We start from the raw sequence: 19,937 nt of genomic DNA, 5'->3' as shown, positions 1-19,937 counted from the left end.
ACAATAGGATTACATGCATGCAAGGTCAAAAAACGCTGGAAATGGCATAATAGGGGCACTTTAAATTATAACACATTTGAATTTAATTGCAATTAACAGTCTGTCCGAGAACATACATTCAGTTCACACTGTAAGTATGCTAAAGTGTACTTCTTTTTCACAAAGGAACCGTAAAGATCTGTCACAAGTAACTATTCTTTCACAAACATTCACACATCATCATATCAGCTTACTCCAGTGCACTATGTCTGCTGATTGTCCCCTATTTTTTCTGGACTGAGTTATAATGAATTGCTTGGACAGTACCAACAGATCTATAGTTAGGATGAAAACCAAAAGAGTAGAACTGTGATTGTAGGATCTTGACAAGGGCTCACTAGTACTCAAGGTTTGCATTGTTATAAATTACCTTGATACATTATATTGTAAGCAATTAAATATTAAATCCACTTTTTATTGGTGACCAGGGGGACACAGTCTCTTTTTAGCACATACATCTGAATGCCGCCAAGGCACTCGACCCTACAGTGCCAGTGGATTTGTTTTCACTGAACTGGGAGGGTTTGGACCAAGTCATGTATTTCACCAGGCATGAACACGTTTATTTAAAACTATAACTCCTGTCATTCTCTGCACTTAGTACAAACAGAACAGCCCTTGTTGAGGTAAAAATGTGTTCACTGACATCACTTGCATGTGTCAAACGAAGGTAATAAGATTTTACAGAATGGAAAACCAGAAACAACAAATTCAAAAATTGTAGACAATTATTTTCCATAAGAAAGAAAGAAAAATAGTATCTGTTTTTTGGTTACTTCCAACATGGGATATTGAGCCAAATGGACAATGCCTGAAAGTTGTATTGCTTACACTCCAGTAAACACTCGCTGGACCAATCAACATGTCTCATGAGTCAGACATTCCGTAAATCAACTAATATACATCACATCCAGCAAATAAAAGTAAACATGGGAAATTCACACACACGCACGCAAGCATGGAAGTTTCATATCCCATTAGAGTCCAGCTCTATCTTGTTGGCCCAGTTATTGTGTTTTTGTACTGGGCTGTGGTCCTGAAGCTGTAGTCTGGTGCCAGGTTGATACGACGAATATGGAGATCATTAGCGAAAGCTCTGGCTCGCTGGTAGAAAAACAACGAGAGTTCACGGTCCATGAGACAGTTGTGATAGATGGTGGCCAACTGAGTGCACAGCCCTAGCTGGGACCTCTTGTTGCCCAGATCCATAGCAGCAGCCAAGGCCAGGTGATAATAGCCAGCAGCATCAAATGGGTCCTTGAATACAGAGGGAGAGAAGATTTACAATATTAGTAGCTATTGTTTTATTAAGAGGTTAAAATAGTAGTCATATTGTTCTATTAAGAGATTAAAATATTACTCCTATTATTCTATTAAGAGATTAAAGTATTACTTGCTATTGAGTTTCGTGCTGTGTTCTTTTCATTTTGAAATATCATGGTTATAGACAATACCAGGACATCACGACACCCCTAATTGACACAATAACAATATTTCTTTTTTTTTTTTCAATATATTGATTATCGTCAATCCCATACCCCTAATGGATAGCTTCCGCACTACATCTTGCAGCAGTGTATGGAACACCGTTAGTCCAAAATTAAAACTCACCAAATGCCAAATGTTAGTAAAACACAAGCAATGGTGATTATATATAAAACAGTGATACTTGGTTGATAACTGGCCGTCGCATGAGTAAAGCACTGCACTGTGTTCATTTAGATGCGAGAAGCTCATGATCCAGTGTTTTCAGTGTCTCAGAACAGCTAAATGCTGCTCCACATCAACTATATATGCTGTGGGTTTGGGTCACTTGTAACATACATTTAAAAAGCTAAATATGACAACCATATGCCCATCTGTAACGAGAATCATTTATCTTTTGTCAACAAAAGATAAACGTTTCCAAATTTTCCACCAAAATAAAAGCTATATAGTTAAACATTTGAAAGCAAAAAACTTAAGCCATACTTGAATATTTATATGAATTATTGAATAGAAATATAACTGTTGTTCTGTAAATTTATTATTATTAAATATGAATTTTTTTATGTTGGAGTACAACAGAATTATTAGTAATATATACAAGTAATATATTTCTTTAGTGATTTGTTCATTTTTTATTTTATTTTAATATATAAACAATAATAAAACAAGAATATTTTGAATAATAATACGTATTTTTAATACTATTATATAGTCATATTGAACAAGGAAAAACAAGTTTTCCTTCTTTTTTTCCTTAGATGATCACATGCCTAGATATAGCATGTGCTCTATATAATTAAATATAAATATATTTTCATTCTGAATATAAATAATCTTTTATTTTGAGGTGTGAATAAATTATAATTTACAGAGTATGTATTTAGACTGCCATCTTCTGGTCAATTTAGAATCTGGAGTTTAATTTTGACTTTCACTTCTCCCAACTTAATTTGTAGAGACAACTATAAGTAAGCTATTCATACACTGATTTCCCATTCTATTGCAGTCTCACATGATTGCTTTCTGCTTGTTTTATCATCACGACTAGCGTGACATTGGCTAAACCAATGGCAGACGTCCACTGGCTTACCTTTACATCATAGAAGACGATGTCTCCAAGTGTTTTGTAAACCCGGACATAGTACAGGGCTTCCTCATCATACTGCAGGGGTGAGGGGCACAGGGACAGGGCTTTCAGAAAGTGGTGCTCTGCCATTTCAAACTGACCCAGACAATGGTACAATGTGGCGAGGCGATGGAATGCCACCCGCTCATTTAAATCATCAGCTGTGAGAAAATACACAGATGAAGGGGAAGACTGTTTTTGGTTGTGTACTGTCATGAACATGAGTTTACCACGTGTGCTTTATTCTCAAAACAGATTAAATATTTGGCAGAAAGCCACAATCTGTGAAGGATCATAAATCAGTATAATACAATGAATAACTTGGATTTAGAAAAGTCACAACAAAAGCCACAGCTCTACATAACAGGGTTTAAGGGGAAAATGTTGCCAGACTGTTATGAATGTACACATTATATTGTACCAATTAAACATACAAAACTGTAGAGTACTTGAATGTGTGCACGTGTTAACCTACCCAGACTCGAGCTAATGTCTAATGCAGTTCGAGCATACTCAATGGCCTCTGAACACTGTCCCAGCTGCAGCAGGAGCTCTGAAAGCTTATTACACAGCCTAAGCTGAGCGCGCACACTGCTCGTCTTCACCGCGATGGGAAGGGCTCGGTCCTTATGAACACAGAGATACAAACGTTCACAGCACACAGACAAACAAACTGAAGGATTATGATTGGGATTAACGTTTTCTAATAAAAAAAATACTGTAATAAAGGAAATAACAGGGACCTGACAGTCACAGAGTGCAATAACAACACAGTGCGAAAGACTTCCCTCTTCGTCAACAACATGTACATGACCTACCCTGTAAAAGCAGATGGCTTTCTCCCTGTCCTGTGAACTGTTGAAGAACACATCTCCAGCTGCCTCCAACATCTCCAGGGTGAAGAGTGTGTCTCCTGTGCTCAAAGCCATGTCCTGGGCTACCTATTACATAGAGAACAGGCCTTTAATTCACCTCTAAAGCAAATGTCCAGCAGCATCATATTTGAAATGCAATTTTGGGATGGCATGCTGTCCCTGGTACTTACCCACAGACCAGACAGACAGACAGACAGACAGACAGACACCCACACACACACACACACACACACACACACACACTTTCTTCTTTTATTTGGATCCACAAGACAAGAAACGAAAACGGAATCCAAATACCTTGGGAAGTCAGTTTGCAAGATGACAGGTACACATGGCTAACATACATTCACAAGTCCTTATATTTATAACATTTAGACAAAACATCTTCGTTTCGGCGTTTCTCCAGAGAAAATGAAGTTATGCCTATCCTCAAAGTGTTTCGAATCCAAGGTCTTTCCTACCGGTCTGTAGGGCGTCTTTAAACACGCTCTTTATAGTTGTTATAAGGCACATTGTAAAAAGTAGTAGCCTTAAAGGAACACTCCACTATTTTTGAAAATAGGCTCATTTTCCAACTCCCCTAGAGTTAAACAGTTGAGTTTTACCGTTTTGTAGCTTAGCATACAGTACATGATGTAACTACAGAAGAGTCGAGTTTTAAATAGGAAAAATATAGAAACTCTTTGGTCATTTTTGAGCGAGATGCTAACGGTCTAATCAGATTCAATGATCTATGCTAAGCTACAGCTAAAAGTGCTACCGCCAGACCCAGAGATCGGCTGAATGGATTCGAAAACGGTAAAACTCAACTTTTTAACTCTAGGGGAGTTGGAAAATGAGCCTATTTTCAAAAATAGTGGGGTGTTCCTTTAAGTCAGCCATATCAAAATGCACTCACTTCCCTGCATTAGCGCTGGCAGTTACAATGGGTGCTGCTGCCAGAAATCCATGCGGGTATGTGGAAAGCCCAAATGCACTCCGCTGCGGCCATGACACACACACACACCTACTCATTCCTTATTATTGCTAATTTCATAATTTAACTCATTAAAATTATGAAATAACACAAATAGAATGTGGGAATTAAATACTGGCCAAAAATGAAAACATATCTAAATATTTTAGCTTCTTTGAGCTGCCATACTTTGTCTAGACTACAGCTCTGCGCCAACGTTGAAACTATTAAAAATGTTTTTCATTCACTTAAATAAAACTGAAATAAAATATAAAAATTATATGAAAAATGTAAATTATTAGAAATAATGCTTTATGAGTTCAAATAGAAGTATTACAATTCCTCAAATTAAATTAAAGCTACTGTAAATATAAATATTACAAAAAAAACCTTCTGCACACTCCAAGGTGCAACTTAAATAAATGATTATAAAAGATACTGAAGGAGTTGTGTTCTCACCATTATATTACATCAGTCAATACATGTAGACAGATTATGTATATACAAAGTTCACATAATAATATTTAAATTTGATTTAGATCTTTAATTTATGCTTTAATTTAACCTGCCTATGGTTCCAGTAACAGTAACACCTAAAAATTTAGGCAGAAATGCAAAAATGAAGGCAGCTTTCACCTGCACGTAGAGGTCCACTAGCTCGGTCTGTTGGAGGATGTGGTAAATCTTTCCAGCCTTTAACCAGGCATGAGCCTCCTTGCGTTTTCTGCCCAAGTCAATAAAGATGCCCAGGCTTCGTTTGGTGTAATCTAAAGCAGCTCTATTGGCTCTGTGAGACGACATGACAAACTTTAGTAAGTCTTTATAATAATGTGTGATGCCTTACTACTGGCAACTCATTATTATTGCAACAACTTTGGACTAAACCAATATATCCTTCCTGGATACATAAATGGAGTGAGAAGTTTATTATATAATTCACCCAAAAAATAAAATGTCATCATTTGCTCACCCTCATGTCATTCCAGACCTATATGAGTTTCGTTTATTACAAAAGAAGATATTTTTGAAGAATGTCGACCAGTTGGTTATCACTAACCGTAATTTTGATGGAAAAAAAAAAAAACACTGAGACATTTCTCAAAAAATGTCATTTATGTTTCACAGAAGAAAGCCAATAAAATGACATTCAACAATGGAGTGAGGTAGGGTGAGTAAATGACTACAAAAAAATAATTTTTGGATGAACTATCTCTTGTACTGCAGTGTATGTTCACAACATCTCTCTTAAATCTTATAATAAGCAGGTCTCACTTCTTGGTAGCCAGGTTCAGGTACAGCTGGCTGATCTTCTCCAGTATCTCTCCCTCTAAGCTCTTGTCTCCAATCCGCTGAAGAAGGTTCAGCTGGTGCTCGTTGTAGATGATACACTGGGCTTCATCCGGACACACCTCTTCGTAAAGCTGACACAGGTGACGTGTGGCTTGCAGCTGGCCTGATGTCATACAAAGAAGAATATATTTTTGAGAGGTAAGTCTGGTGATCAGCAAACCTGATAATAAACTGGACTGGATGTGGACATAATAGAATGTAGCCAGGTGGTTAAATTTATGAATGCATTTGTTTTATTCAGAATAATGTCCACAGACATGAACAACACTAGGGACAAGTATCAAAGGGATAGTTCACCCAAAAATAAATATTCTGCCATCATTTACTAACACTTATATCATTCCAAACTCACAAGACATTCATTCATGAAACACAAATGAAGATATTTTTAATGAAACTGATAGATTGGTCTCTCCACTGTTATAACACTTTGATGCTTTAAAAAGTTGATCAAAACATTGTAAAAGTAATTTAGAGATTTAATCCAAGTCGTCTTGTTCTCACACACCATGTATGAAGTTTGTTCTCACATGTCGCAAGCATGTTTGAGCCAAATGCAAGAACCAATGAGGTTTGTTCTCGCACAAACCTCATTGGTTTGTGCCCAAATATGGCCGACTTTCCGATGTATGTGCGTTAATCAATGTTTGTATGTAAATAAAAGCCTTAATTAAATCTGTTCATTATATAAAGCAATGGTATACCTTCAGAAGACTGGAATGGATTAAACTGCTCAATGTTTTATGGATTGTTTTTATGATGTATTTATGAATTTTTTTTTAAACATCAAACTTTAGGTGGAATGGACCTTCAACAGACAGAAATCTCACAGGTTTAATTAAAAAATATGTTCACTGAACGAAAGTCTTATTGGTTTGGAATACAATGAGGGTTAGTAATTGATGACAAAGTTTTTAAGTTTGTTTGAATTATCCCCTTAAAGAAATGATATCAAGTAATTTGTGGTTTTATGTTCCCTTACAATCAGAAACCAAACTGTAATGTCTCACTATAGATTTCCTTACATCAAACTGTTCTAGATACTGATACTTGCACTAATACAATTATGATAAACACTTACTATCTATGTGACTGATAAACATGGCACTCAGCAGGGCCCATTCGTAGTATAACTTCCCACTCTCATGGTTTCCTTGGGAAACAAAGTGTTTTCCCAAGTCAAGAAGCACTAAAATAAAACTGAGTTCATGCTCTTCGTCCTCAAGCTCAGAGAACAGCTCCACTGACTGAGTGAGGTATTCCTCTGCCAATCTTTTTGCCTTGATTTGCAAACACATTAATCCAAAGTTGGCCAGTGCTATGGCCCAGTTACGTCTATCCTCAAACTCCTCGCATATCTCAATTGCAGCCCGGTAACTCTCAGTGGCCTGTCGGATGTCCGCTGAATGTCTGTATGAAATGGCCCGCATGTTGTAAACCACTCCTTCCAGCTGAGTAGTACAGTGCTCGGGAAGCGATGACAGTACAGCGTCTAGCACTTCCAGAGCTGTGCCGGGTTGCTGGTTGCAGATGTACAGCCACGCCAACCATAGGAGAGCAGCAGTAGTGTCTGACTGGCCGACGCTGGACATACCACTGTGGTCGAGGACAGTGGACATATAGCGAACAGCTCTGTCAGGCATGCCGTGGATATGGAAGAGCCAGGACAAGCATAGAGCATGGATATGACCCAGCACAGGCTCCATGCTGGGGGACACTAAAGCAGCGGCACGGGTCAGGTATGGAGCCACTTGTGTTGGGACAGCCACTCCATACAGCTCTGATGCATTTTCCAACAATAGCGAGATACTGCAAAGACAGTGTGACACGGTGGCTCCTACCTGTGAAAGAGAATGGATGAATGCATAAATCAATTTATATAATTTGATTCATTTAAAAAATGTTGTTCATTTTTAAATTAAATTAATGAATTAAATATATTAATAATTGTATTAACTATTTAATTTATTGTTTAATTAAACAAAATGTAATAATAATAGTTGTAATAATAATCGTAATTATAATGTCATTTTTCATGTTATTTTATTATTTAAATACAATTTTTTTAATTAAATTTTTGCTGTGACACAGTGCTGCTGCCTGTGAAAGAGAATGGATAAATGGACAAATACTTTCTTTTTTAATTTAATGAACTTGTTTCATTTTTTTATTTATTTATCTTCATTTTTTTATTTAGTTAATTTATCTATTAAATCATTTTTTTATTAAATTACAAATTATTAAATACATTTATAAAAAATTAACCTATTATTAGAACACTAGTATTTTCACCAGCTAAAAAAATGGTTTTAAGACAGTTATTTAGTGTGTCAGTAGGAAATATGAGTTTACATTTCCAAACATTCATTTTGTCATTAATCAGACTAAATCCAGAAGAACTGTGGCAACATCTCCAAGATGCTTCAAGTGACCTACCTTTAAAGCTACAGTACTGTTAAAAGTTTTAGGGACTTGTGTAAAAATGCTGTAAAATGAAGATGCTGTCAAAAATAATGTCATAAATTGATTTCGTTATCAAATAACGTCTATTAACTAAATTAAATCAACATTTGGTGTTTAAAGCAGCTTTTGCTCTAGGTCAGGGGTGTCAAGCTCAGTTCCTGGAAGGTCACAGCCCTGCACAGTTTAGATGCAACCCTAATTAAACACACCTGATCCAGCTAATCAAGTCATTAAGGCTTATTTGAAAACTACATGGTATGTGTGTTGGAGCAGGGTTGGATGCAGCCCTCCAGGATCTGAGTTTGACACCCCTGCTCTAGGTGCACTTGTGCATAGTTTTTCAGGTAGCTTTGCAGGTAGGTCACTTGAAGCATCTTGGAGATGTTGCCACAGTTCTGGATTGAGTCTGTTTCAGTTTATTCTGTTTCTTCATGTCATTCCAGACAGACTGGATGATGATCAGATCAGATCTCTGTGTGGAGCACTGGCTGTTGTCAGTCTCCTTGTGCAAACTAAAATCTCACTGGATTATTACAATTAATGGCAAAATGAATGTTTGGAAATGTAAACTGATATTTCCTACTGACACACTCCTACTAAGTGCTTCCTGAAACCACTATCAAGGTATAGCACCCACCTGAAGTGATGCTCGCTTTGCACAGCTTTCAGCCAAGCGTGGCTGTCTCTGGTCACTGTAGAGTCTTGCTAACACCAGGAAAACTTGGCTCAATGTCTCATCACATGCGTCAGGAACTTCATCAGCAAGGATCAAAAGCCTTTCAATGAATGGGATTGCACTCATGCCGTCTTTAAGCTTCAGGTGGAGCTTTGCCAGGAGGAAGCAGGCCCGTGCCTCGGCAGGCTGATTCTTAGCCAGGACGGCTTTTTTTAGTACATATTTGAATACCTCAGGATCCTCACAGCCAAACAAACAATCAGGCACAGCCATCAACAAGGCAGACAAGCGCTCTGAAAAACTGACACATTTTTCATGGTTCTTCTGTGTTAGGTAGATGAGTGCCAGGTTGGAGTAAATGGCAGAGAGCAGAAACATGTCTGTGAAACAGTCCCTGGGTACATTCAAGGCTTCCTCGTAATAAACCCGAGCTTGAGAGAACTTTGACCTCCCTGCACAAAGCTGTCCAAGAAGAAAACAAATTCGACTCTGCGCCCAAGAGACATGCTTCTTTCGTGCCAGTTCTCGGGCTACGCCTAAATACGCCACTATCTCCTCTTCATCAGAGTGACCCTCAAAATGTGAGATGAGGAATTCTGGGTAAGCGCTGTACAAAAGCAGGAACTCCGGCTGGTGGTCACGGCTGCTCAAAAATGAAAGCATTGCATGATGTTCATCTGGACTGGTGTTGTCCTGCTCTAAGCAGACAGAAAACTGTGGGATTTCCTGGGACGACTCTGTGTCATCCGCTTCTTTCTTCATCTGTTGCTTGCTGCTGCCTGATGGAACATCATTTCTTTGAGACTCATCTACCTCACTCAAAATGTGTTTGACTTTCTGTTTTAGGTTGTTTAATTCTGTCTGATGAGTCTTGTCTGGAGACAAAGAATAAACTAATAAATAAATGTGTTTAAATAAAATAGAAATAAACAGATCATTATTTTAATTAGCCCATCCTAAGCATCAATCTTTACCAGTGTTGGGGAAAGTTACTTTTAAAAGTAATGCATTACAATCAGGGGTGTGAAGTAACGAATTACAAATACTCACGTTACAGTAATTAAGTAGTTTTTATCAGTAATTGTACTTTGAGTAGTTTAAAAATTGTGTACTTTTACTTGAGTACATTTTAAGTGATGTATCGGTACTTTTACTCCGCTATTTTCCTCCGTTTGTGGTCGTTACATGCTTATTTTAATGTAATTTTTTATCCATCAACGTGATTGGATAGAGAGATAGTAATAGGTCTCGTGACTTTCCTCAAATCAAATTGTGCATAGAAAACTTTAACCGCCAACTGTTTATCATGGCTGCTGGAAGCGCATTCTTCAAGCATCAATTCAGTCGCATCTTCCTCTAACTTAATATGTTCAGGTAAATTTCAGATTTCTGCTTACTAAATGATTTGTATATATGCTTGCCTATCTACACGGCCTGAAATTTGGTGTGAGGTTAAGGGTATTGCGTACAGTATTAACTCCCGCAAGTGCCACGTTCGGTAAATTCCCACTCACTTATGAGACGCGCGATCTGCGCTGCCTCGTCTCTCTCTCTCTCGCGTAACTTTTTTTTATTATTATTATTTACATTTTTTTATCCATTTTGTACAATCCGCCTTCATTTAGCAAGTACACTCGCACATAAACAATTTTCAAGTTCAACACTTTTTGCTCCATTCAGTTGTGGATGCTGCTGATTCACCGAGACCGCCGCGGCTCAGCAAAGAGACATGCGTGGGTGTGTGTGTTTTCCTTTGAAAAAGTTTCCCCAGAAATACTTCGCTATTTAATGCAGTTTTCAAAAAAAAAAAGTAACTCAGATATTCTCTTGTAAATTAAAAAGTAATGCGTTACTTTACTAGTTACCTGAAAAAAGTAATCTGATTACGTAACTTGCGTTACTTGTAATATATTACCCCAACACTGATCTTTACACATATAAAATTATATATGTATGTATATGTAACTATGTATTCTTATAGTTAGTTTCATTTTATTTGCTCTGAATGAACAAACAAATAATGAACAAACAGATAGATAGACAGACAGACAGATAGATAGATAGATAGATAGATATTTACTCACTTTGAACTGATCCTGGAATTTCTTTTGCTAGATCTGTGGTATGTAAAACAAATAAAACAAACATTTGTTAAAGGAAACAAATTAAGAAAGAATTAAGACATGTTACACAAATATTTAAAGGGGTCATATGATGCGATTTCAAGTTTTCCTTTCTAAAAAAAAAAAGTAACTCAGATATTCTCTTGTAAATTAAAAAGTAATGCGTTACTTTACTAGTTACCTGAAAAAAGTAATCTGATTACGTAACTTGCGTTACTTGTAATATATTACCCCAACACTGATCTTTACACATATAAAATTATATATGTATGTATATGTAACTATGTATTCTTATAGTTAGTTTCATTTTATTTGCTCTGAATGAACAAACAAATAATGAAAATGCGGAGTTTTGCGCATCGTGTGTGTGTGCGTGCGCGAGCGAGCGTGCGAGAGAGAGAGCGAGAGAGAGAGAGAGCGTGAGAGAGGGAGAGAGAGAGCGAGAGAGAGAGCGAGAGAGAGAGCAGAACAAATCGGATGAATTCTGTTTCCAGCTGTCTGAATGATCTGGGGGGTTGCGAATTGGGCTTAAGGAAAAGGGGAGGCAATAAAAAATGCATTTGTCTCAATTCATTATACTGTCATTGGCATGTCAACATATTCTGTTACACCAAATACACAAAATAATGATCTTTAAAAAAAGCATCATATGACCCCTTTAAATCAAGTCATGTTTCCTGTCATGCTGGTTCATTTCCGTGCGCTTTAGCGCCTCAAGTGGCCTAATAATGTAAATCGCGTCAGGTGCTTTAGAACTATTGATTACACGGCAGAAGAACGTACAAGAGTAACGTCCCATCTTTGTAAGTTCAAAACTGTTGTGGCCCTGTGCTGACTGTCTGTAATTTACGTGAAAATATAACCCACAAACACAGTAACCCGCGCAATCTTAAGTATTATTTCTCTCTACCGTTACGAAAGCGTTGTTTTTATGAGCACCGCGATTTGTAGACGATGGTTTTAGTGATAACGACGTTCTGTTTTATCATTTAAATCCGCTGGACAGTGACTGAGAAAGATGCCGAAGAAAGGCAGCGACACGAAGCCCGTTATTACAGCTCCACGATGGGAAGAAGTTCAAGGTAAAACGCAGATAGCGCTGATTGAGCGCCAATAACATCAGCACTAAATAAGACATAGGTTTATATGATTTTACAGTTGCTTTCATTATTACGGCTTTTACAGATTTCTGCAACCCTGACAAACTGCTGTTGTGCCCCTATGACCCACATCATCTGATCCGGGCCTGTCGGTTCCCATACCATCTCATCAAATGCAGGAAGGTGCGTGTGCAGAAGCCTCCACAACAAAAATCCCTCTTACTTCTTCTTAATTTAGGCTATTCATCCCCACTGTTCTGTTATGAGCTATTATCAGTTCTTAACCAGTAAACATTCGTTCTATGGGGCCACAAGATTACTTACAATTATTTAAAGTTTTTAAAGTAACTTAATTAAAATGCAAAAAAAAACCTGCTAGTAGTCCAGATGTAATTTAGGCCTACAAAATGTACTGTAAATGGTCCACTTGAGTGAAAATAGGCAAGTCTGTAATTTGACAGCTATAGTAAGACATCTGCCTTACAAGCATTTCAGTGATTCAGCAGCTATTTTAAATGTAATAAATATAATAAATAGTAAATTCAGTCTTAATGGGATTGGTTTCCCCACACCAGAATGCAACAACAAAGCAGCTATGATGGACTGCTATGATGAAGCAGAATTGAAATCCTGGGCATAAACATTTATTAAATACAGTGGTGGCCAAACTTATTAGAACACTATTTTCACCAGCTAAAAAATGGTTTTAAGTCAGTTATTTCTATCTTTTGCTGTAGTGTGAAATCAGTTTACATTTCCAAACATTCATTTTGTCATTAATTGTAATAATCCAGTGAGATTTTTGTTTGTGCAAGGAGTCTGACAACAGCCAGTGCTCCACACAGTACTGTACTGTACTTTTAACAGTACTGTAGCTTTGCAGGTAGGTTTCTTGAAGCATCTTGGAGACGTTGCCACAGTTCCTCTGGATTTAGTCTGTATTTAACACTATTCTTGTGGTTCAGTGCAAGCCGATGCACTGTCAATCGGCTATTGATTGGATGGAGGCAGAATGTTAGTTTGCAGTCAGTTATAAGAAAGGGGTATAGTTTAAACAAACTAAATAATTGGTCCAGCATACAGTATGTTACAAGAAAGAAGGCTGCCATTTTCACTGGAAGATCGAGTTTTGACATTTTGAATAACATTACGAGGTCAAATGGTCAATTTTTTTTAAAGGGGTCATATGATGCGATTTCAAGTTTTCCTTTCTCTTTGGAGTGTTACAAGCTCTTGAACATATTCTGTTACACCAAATACACAAAATAATGATCTTTAAAATAGCATCATATGACCCCTTTAAATTAAATTAAACATTTGCATGGATGAATTCTATAACATGAATTTACCAAACAGACAGGGTGAATTGTCATGTCATGCTAAGTTATTACCACGTTACTGATTTAATATCAGCAACTAGACTTGCATTCCTAGAAGAAAACTACTTCTGTTTCATCGTGATGTTAAGACTTTTAAAAGTATTGAGCACTGATAAATATCTGTGATCTTAATGTCATTTGTAGAATCATCCTGAATTGGTTGGTGAATTATGGACATGTCCATTCAATGCACGCCACTTGATGAGAAAACATGAGCTGTCCCATCACATCTCAACCTGTGTGGACCGATGCTCTGTTAATGACTCCTGCGGTAAGCTCTGTTTAACCCCTTCACCTTCATCATGTTGGGTTATTGCAGACACACTCCGTGCATAATGAATGCTTAATGTTCAATGGCAGTGGCCAGTGACAAGACTGATAGCAAGTTTCAAATCCCAGTGAGCACCTGGACTGCGCCTGTGTGTGATGAAGACTGGGATGAAGGTATCACATAGATCTGTATCCTGAGTTAATGGCAAATTATTGTACCCCAAAGATAAAATTTTGCACTTGTCAGTGTGCATAATATGGCTATTTTAACATTGGATGGTGACTGTGCCTTACAGAGGTGGACAAGCATGTAACATCAGCGCCATCTTTTGTCTGGGATGTGTCCAAATCACTTCCTCAGGACAGGTCAGTATAGAGCTAACTTCACAACAACATTACTGAATCATACGCAGTAGCATTTAGGATTCCGTTTTTTCATAGTTGGCAATGGATCCTTTTGATCAGATTGGTTGAATTTTCAATGAAAACAACAAAATTGTGACAGCACATCTCTCTTTGTATTAGGGAAAACCCCAGCACTTCCAGCAATGTGATTGCTGGTCTCAGAGCACCACGAGTTCTTCCCTGGATGAGCAGCTGTACTGATTTTTGAGTTTTTTTAGTGTGTCAACCATGTCAAGAATATTCCTGTACAAATGACATTGAATCCTGATAGTGTTGGTTGCTTGTTCTGGCATTTCTTGTATAGGGTCACTAGTTCTTGCAGTGACAAATTAGTTTTCTAATCTTCAGTTTAGTTTCCCAAAGGTGGAGCAGTAAAGATGGTTTAGGTTCTTAGCTGTGTTTACACCAAACAAAAGAAAAGCTTACGACCAGGATATACAGAATACAAGACTTGAATTGATGTGTTTTGTGTTTTCATAGTTGCTTTGTGCCTGTAATTCTACCTCAGTGGTCTGTTAGGAACGCCTCTTTTTGGTGAAAAAAAATTGTTAGTAGTTTTTTTCTTAGACAAACGCTGTTCATAGCACAGATACCGTTGTAAAGGCAAATAAAACTTAATTTATAAATGCTAAAATGTGAATATTCAAATTCCTGTGAGCCTTACCAAGTTTGTAGTTTGTGCCAACATCAGACTGGCATATTTTCTTCAATAAAGCAATAGTGTCCTCTTTAATTTTGTCCTGATCCCAGGTAGCAATTTGTCTGTCCTTGTCTTTCAAGAATATGTCAGATGATCTGTAATGGAAGCACAGGATAAAGTTATAAAGTATAGTGTGCAAAGCTGTGAAAACTGTCATTTAAGACAAACCACACGGCAGAAATTCTACTTGAAATATTCATAAAATGATACCAGCACTTACTCACAAAATGAACTGGTTGTTTTGACCAGCTTGGTTTTGACGAGTCCGATATCCCCAGTTCTCTCCAATTTTCCCATAAACCAATCAAAACAGGCCACCAGCAGGCCCAGGATGACGATTCGTTCACCAGCCTGGAAACTCAGTTCATCTGGCCCGTCGGCATCATACTCTTCTGTGGTCTCACAGACCCCTGCTGCTGTGACAGATATTGTTACAATTGTGGTAGAGTTAAATTGTGATGATGACAATGCCGCACTTACATTATTATTATTTTTTTTTTTTTCTTTTTAGTTCCTAAAAAGTTTCTAAATATATAAATCTCAGAGTAAATCCTCCAGATTTTGTGTGCAGCTTATAACCACTTACCCTCTTCACTTATCCTCAATCATTTTCTAATAATTTTTTTTTTATTCTAAAGCTTTTTGCTTTGCAGCTTTTTCAAATTTTGTAATTTTACATTCCAAAATTTGCTGTTTTAAATAAATCTTTTGAACTTTTTATTCATCAAAGAATCATAAAAAAAATAATAGGCAGCACAACCATTTTCAACTACATTAAGAAAATGTTTTCTAATAAGAAATCAACAAGAAATAATTTTTTAGCACCAAATCAGCATTTTACAGTGATTTCTGAAGGATCATGTGACACTGGAGACTGAAGTAATGACTGCTGAAAATTCAGCTTTGCCATCACAGGAATAAATTACATTTTAAAAGATATTCAAATAGAAAACAGTTAAATAATATTTCACATTATTACAGTTTTTACTGTATTTTGGATCAAATAAATGCATTCGTGGTGAGCCTAAGAGACTTCTTTCAAAAGCATTACCAAATCTTACCGACTGCAAAACACAAAACAGGATATATAAAATATTTTCTCACCAATCTGGAAGGGAAGGTCACTTGTGTCCTTTCCACCACCCACTAATATACTCTCTGGGCAGGACTTTAGAAACCACCTTGGGAAGTAAAAAAAAAAAAATCCATTGTTCTTAGTTCTGTTGATTTTGTCAATAAGTTCATATGAAATTCATAAGGTGACACATACTCATGAAAGGGAATGACTGGCTCCAGAGCTGGTTTTGGTTTGGTTCCTCTAGCCCCATCTGCAAGTGACAGCACTGTCCACCCTGATCCTAGGAATGGAGGCTCAAACAAAGCGATATCCCCCTTCTCCAGATAAAGGTCGCTCCCTGACGTAGAGCTATCAAACATCTGATTAGCTGTGCAGCATCCAAAGAAAGACCCTAAAAAGTAAGCAATATTGTTTTACTACAAATAGCAGTGATATTCACTCATACGTGTGCCAGTCTGTTTCTGACGTTAAATATAAAGTATATAGTGTGCATAAACACTATGTATTTACCTTCTTGCATTAGAAAGCCTTTATACATCAGATTTAGTGTCTCTTCTTTAATTGAGATCTCAATTCCTGAATGCTGATCAAGGGAGATTAACCAGAACTCCTGGTTCATGAGAAGGTTTTCCATACACTGACCCAAGAAGCCTGGTGGAAATTACACATTTGGTAAGTCTTATGAGATAATTATCTTTTAATATACACTACCGATTATTGATCCTTCAGAAATCATTCTAACATGCTGATTTGATGCTCAATTATTATTGGTGCTTCAGTTATTAATATCGGTTTTCATTATTATTATTATTATCAATGTTGGATTCTTTGATGAATACAAAATTCAATAGAACAGTATTTTTATGAAATAGAAATCCTCTTTAACATTCTTAGTGTCTTCAATTTAAGGCATCTTTGCTGAATAAAAGAAATATTTCCCCCCCCTTTTCTCTTTCTCAAATCTATCTTACCCCAAACTTTTGAATGGTAGTGTACCATGGTTTCCACAAAAAATATGAAGCAGAAATTTTGTTTTCAACATTGATTATAATAAGAAATGTTTCTTGAGCACCAAATCAGCATTTCATATTTTTGAAGGATCATGCGATGCTTTTAATCATAATAATTTCACAATATGACTGTTTTACTGTATCTTTAATCAAATAAATGCAGCTTTGGTGAGCATACATAAGAGACTAAAGAAACATGTAAAAAATCTAACTTTTGGTAGTGCACCTGACTCTTACAGTACTTGACATTATTAATAATACAATACAATACAATACAATGTTTATTTACTGTATATAGCACATTTAAAACAACCAAAGTGCTGCACAGAGTATGCAAAACAGAACAAGTCAACAAGATTACAAACAATAAAACGCAAGCTATAAAACAAATGCATACAACATTATATCTGTGGCACTGAAATAAGAACAGACCCATTTTGTGGTATGTGCTGAACTTCCATATTTCTTCAAGTGTTTTAAAGGTGATAAATATAGTCCTTTCCTCACTATTGATGGATACAAAATGAGCAGACAACTCCTGCAGGACAGGGAAGCAAGTATGTTAAATACATTTCGGAAAGGTTTTGAATATTTTATGTGGTCTGAATAGGGATGACCATACAGAGATTAAGGTCACGACCCCTGAGAGGTCAGCTTCGAGCACACAAAGTTTCCTGCAAAGCACTTCCTGTGTGCCCTCATCGGCAGGAAGTCGATCTGGCCCCTCCACCATAGCCAGCTGCATAGCCAAAACTGCAACAGGAAACAGCTTATAGTTAACATTATATCTACCACTGCATCCAACACTAACAGATCAGCCTACACATGGAAAATATTCCAGTCAGCTCTAGTAAATGTGTAAGGAAAGTGAATTAGTGATGTAAAGAGGCCAGTCAGTTAATATAAGGTGACATAATAAACCAAACCTTTATACTGCTGTAAATTCCAGGTCTAGATCTACCATTCACTTATAATCTCAAGAGCAATATTTGTGGTTCAATCCACAGTTTAGATTTTGTATTTTACCATAATCATGTGATGTTTCACTGCTGTGTTTAACAGAGAGGGTTAATAAATGACAGTCAATGGGATTTGTAAAGTCCAATGTATGATCTCTAAAAGTTACTCTTTTTCTGAGTGTCACCAAAGCGGGTCAGAGTTCAAATAAAGGAATAGTTAATCAAAAAACTGAAATTCTGTCATTTACTCACCCTTCTCTTCCTACTGTGGAACATAAAAGAAGATATTTTGAGAAATCGCTCAGCGTACAATACGGTCACCAAAACTGTTTGGTTCCCAACATTATTTAGAATATCTTCTTTCATGTTTCATTAAGTCATACAGGTTTGGAATGACATAAATTGACTCAGAAACCAAGAACTGCCAACTCTGGGCAGTTTTTCTACACAGTATTCTATTATTATTTGAGATTATTATGTGATTAAGACAATGGAGGCAATTTACAAAGTCATCAGGATTTATTCACATCAGTCACAGTGTATTAAGAGGTAGTTAGTATTTGATCTGGAGAGCTGGATTCACCTGTTGGTATATTATCATCAGAAGCTCCTGAAGTACCTTTGATGCTTCCTCTTGAGGTCTTAAAATCTGAAAAGAAATGTACACACTCCCTTAAGCTTAGTCCTAACAATGATGTGGGTAATTTCTGTAATGCTGTAGGCTACCTTTTGAACACTTTACTAGATAATTGTGTTGTAGTTTAAGGAATTTTACATCAGCCTTTTAGAAATGCATATAGTCATGTACAGACATTTAAATGTTAATAATTCTAACTTAATTAGGCTACCTTTACAACAAACTAACAGGATGGAAATGAAAACCTGTTAGCCACTGAAGATATACAGGTAGCTTACGATGCTGTCAACTTAACTTTCATAACTGATTTTTTGAATGTTTTAGAGACAAGCCAGTTAATGAGTCACTCCCCCCACCTACAATCCCTGCCGGTACGAGACTCGAACCCGCTACCTTTGGGTTACGAGTCCGACTCTAACCATTAGGCCACGACTTCCCCCAGAGTTCAAATAATGCCACACAACATCACAGAATCCATTAAATCCATTACTAATATTGATGTTTGTGCTGTTGCTTTCCCACCAAAATGGTGATGTCACTTCCTGGAGGATGATGCCATTGTTCGTTTCAGGGATTTTACAAAAGAATAACAGGATGGAAAGTGACACTGAAAAGTTAAATCAAATGATTACCAACGGGTTTCAATGTTCATAAGATCCAAAACAAGAAATACCTAGAATTTTAGATTTCCATTCTTCTGTGCTTAGAAGTCATTGCATAGCACTTGGAGAGCAACATCTGCTCAAACCAAAGAACTACAATTATTTAGAATTCTCCCATATGTTCACTTAGGCTAACTGAGAAATTGTGATAAAAAAAAATATATATATATGATTTTCATAGGCCTATTTTATAAATTGTTTTAATAGAGATTTTTATCCAGTAGCCCATCAGGCAGTGCAATATGTATGGCCAAATTATTCAAAACGTATGATCAACTTCATACGTTCATTAACATACGAATGCATCACATATGTTAAGAAACACTTTTTTCTTTTTATTCTCTATGCTGTTCGTGCTGCTCAACCGCGTCCCTACCTCTAGATGAAGACTCCATCATATTATCCCATTCACTGTGTGTGTACTCAGTCGACAGCTCTCTGCGTATCGTCCGAATTCCATCCGGATCGGACTCCACGCCGTTCCCGGTTTTGGACGAGTTTCTACGAACCGCGGCTGACATCCCGTCAGAGTTCCGAGAGGAGAAGCGAATGGGAATGTCGATCACGCGCTCATCGCGCTGTCACCAAATAAAAGCGCACAGGTGGCGGAACTGATTTTGAGAGCGTACGTTACAAGACTGC

The 19,937-nt window shown here is 37.0% G+C and overlaps 2 protein-coding genes across 5 annotated transcripts; one reads left to right on the top strand and one right to left on the bottom strand.

Moving 5' to 3' along the window:
* Positions 1–154: 154 nt before the first annotated feature.
* sh3tc1 (SH3 domain and tetratricopeptide repeats 1) lies at positions 155–19,826 on the bottom strand. Of its 2 annotated transcripts, none has more exons than XM_016450105.1 (18): positions 19,672–19,826; positions 18,580–18,645; positions 17,660–17,790; positions 17,470–17,575; positions 16,538–16,678; positions 16,220–16,418; positions 16,054–16,130; positions 15,170–15,365; positions 14,914–15,044; positions 11,057–11,089; positions 8,934–9,847; positions 6,915–7,674; positions 5,756–5,936; positions 5,120–5,270; positions 3,472–3,594; positions 3,129–3,279; positions 2,618–2,814; positions 155–1,296 (listed from the first exon to the last, which is right to left on the bottom strand). In XM_016450105.1, exons 1-18 carry the CDS (start codon positions 19,814–19,816, stop codon positions 1,030–1,032), a joined length of 3,969 nt encoding a protein of 1,322 aa, XP_016305591.1. In that variant the 5' UTR covers positions 19,817–19,826; the 3' UTR covers positions 155–1,029. The 2 variants fall into 2 exon arrangements, with proteins under 2 accessions (XP_016305591.1, XP_016305592.1); XM_016450106.1 differs by having other exon boundaries at positions 15,170–15,362.
* On the top strand, positions 5,900–14,851 carry LOC107660713 (gametocyte-specific factor 1). Of its 3 annotated transcripts, none has more exons than XM_016450110.1 (7): positions 5,900–5,971; positions 12,102–12,177; positions 12,281–12,378; positions 13,719–13,845; positions 13,935–14,018; positions 14,141–14,210; positions 14,370–14,851. In XM_016450110.1, exons 2-7 carry the CDS (start codon positions 12,114–12,116, stop codon positions 14,455–14,457), a joined length of 531 nt encoding a protein of 176 aa, XP_016305596.1. In that variant the 5' UTR covers positions 5,900–5,971; positions 12,102–12,113; the 3' UTR covers positions 14,458–14,851. The 3 variants fall into 3 exon arrangements, with proteins under 3 accessions (XP_016305596.1, XP_016305595.1, XP_016305593.1); XM_016450109.1 differs by lacking the exon at positions 5,900–5,971 and adding an exon at positions 11,802–11,898; XM_016450107.1 differs by lacking the exon at positions 5,900–5,971 and having other exon boundaries at positions 11,802–12,177.
* Positions 19,827–19,937: the final 111 nt, after the last annotated feature.

Source organism: Sinocyclocheilus anshuiensis, unplaced genomic scaffold (genome assembly GCF_001515605.1).
Source record: "Sinocyclocheilus anshuiensis isolate Anshui unplaced genomic scaffold, SAMN03320099.WGS_v1.1 scaffold1823, whole genome shotgun sequence".
NCBI lineage: Eukaryota > Metazoa > Chordata > Actinopteri > Cypriniformes > Cyprinidae > Sinocyclocheilus > Sinocyclocheilus anshuiensis.
This window is presented reverse-complemented; position numbering and strand designations above follow the sequence as displayed.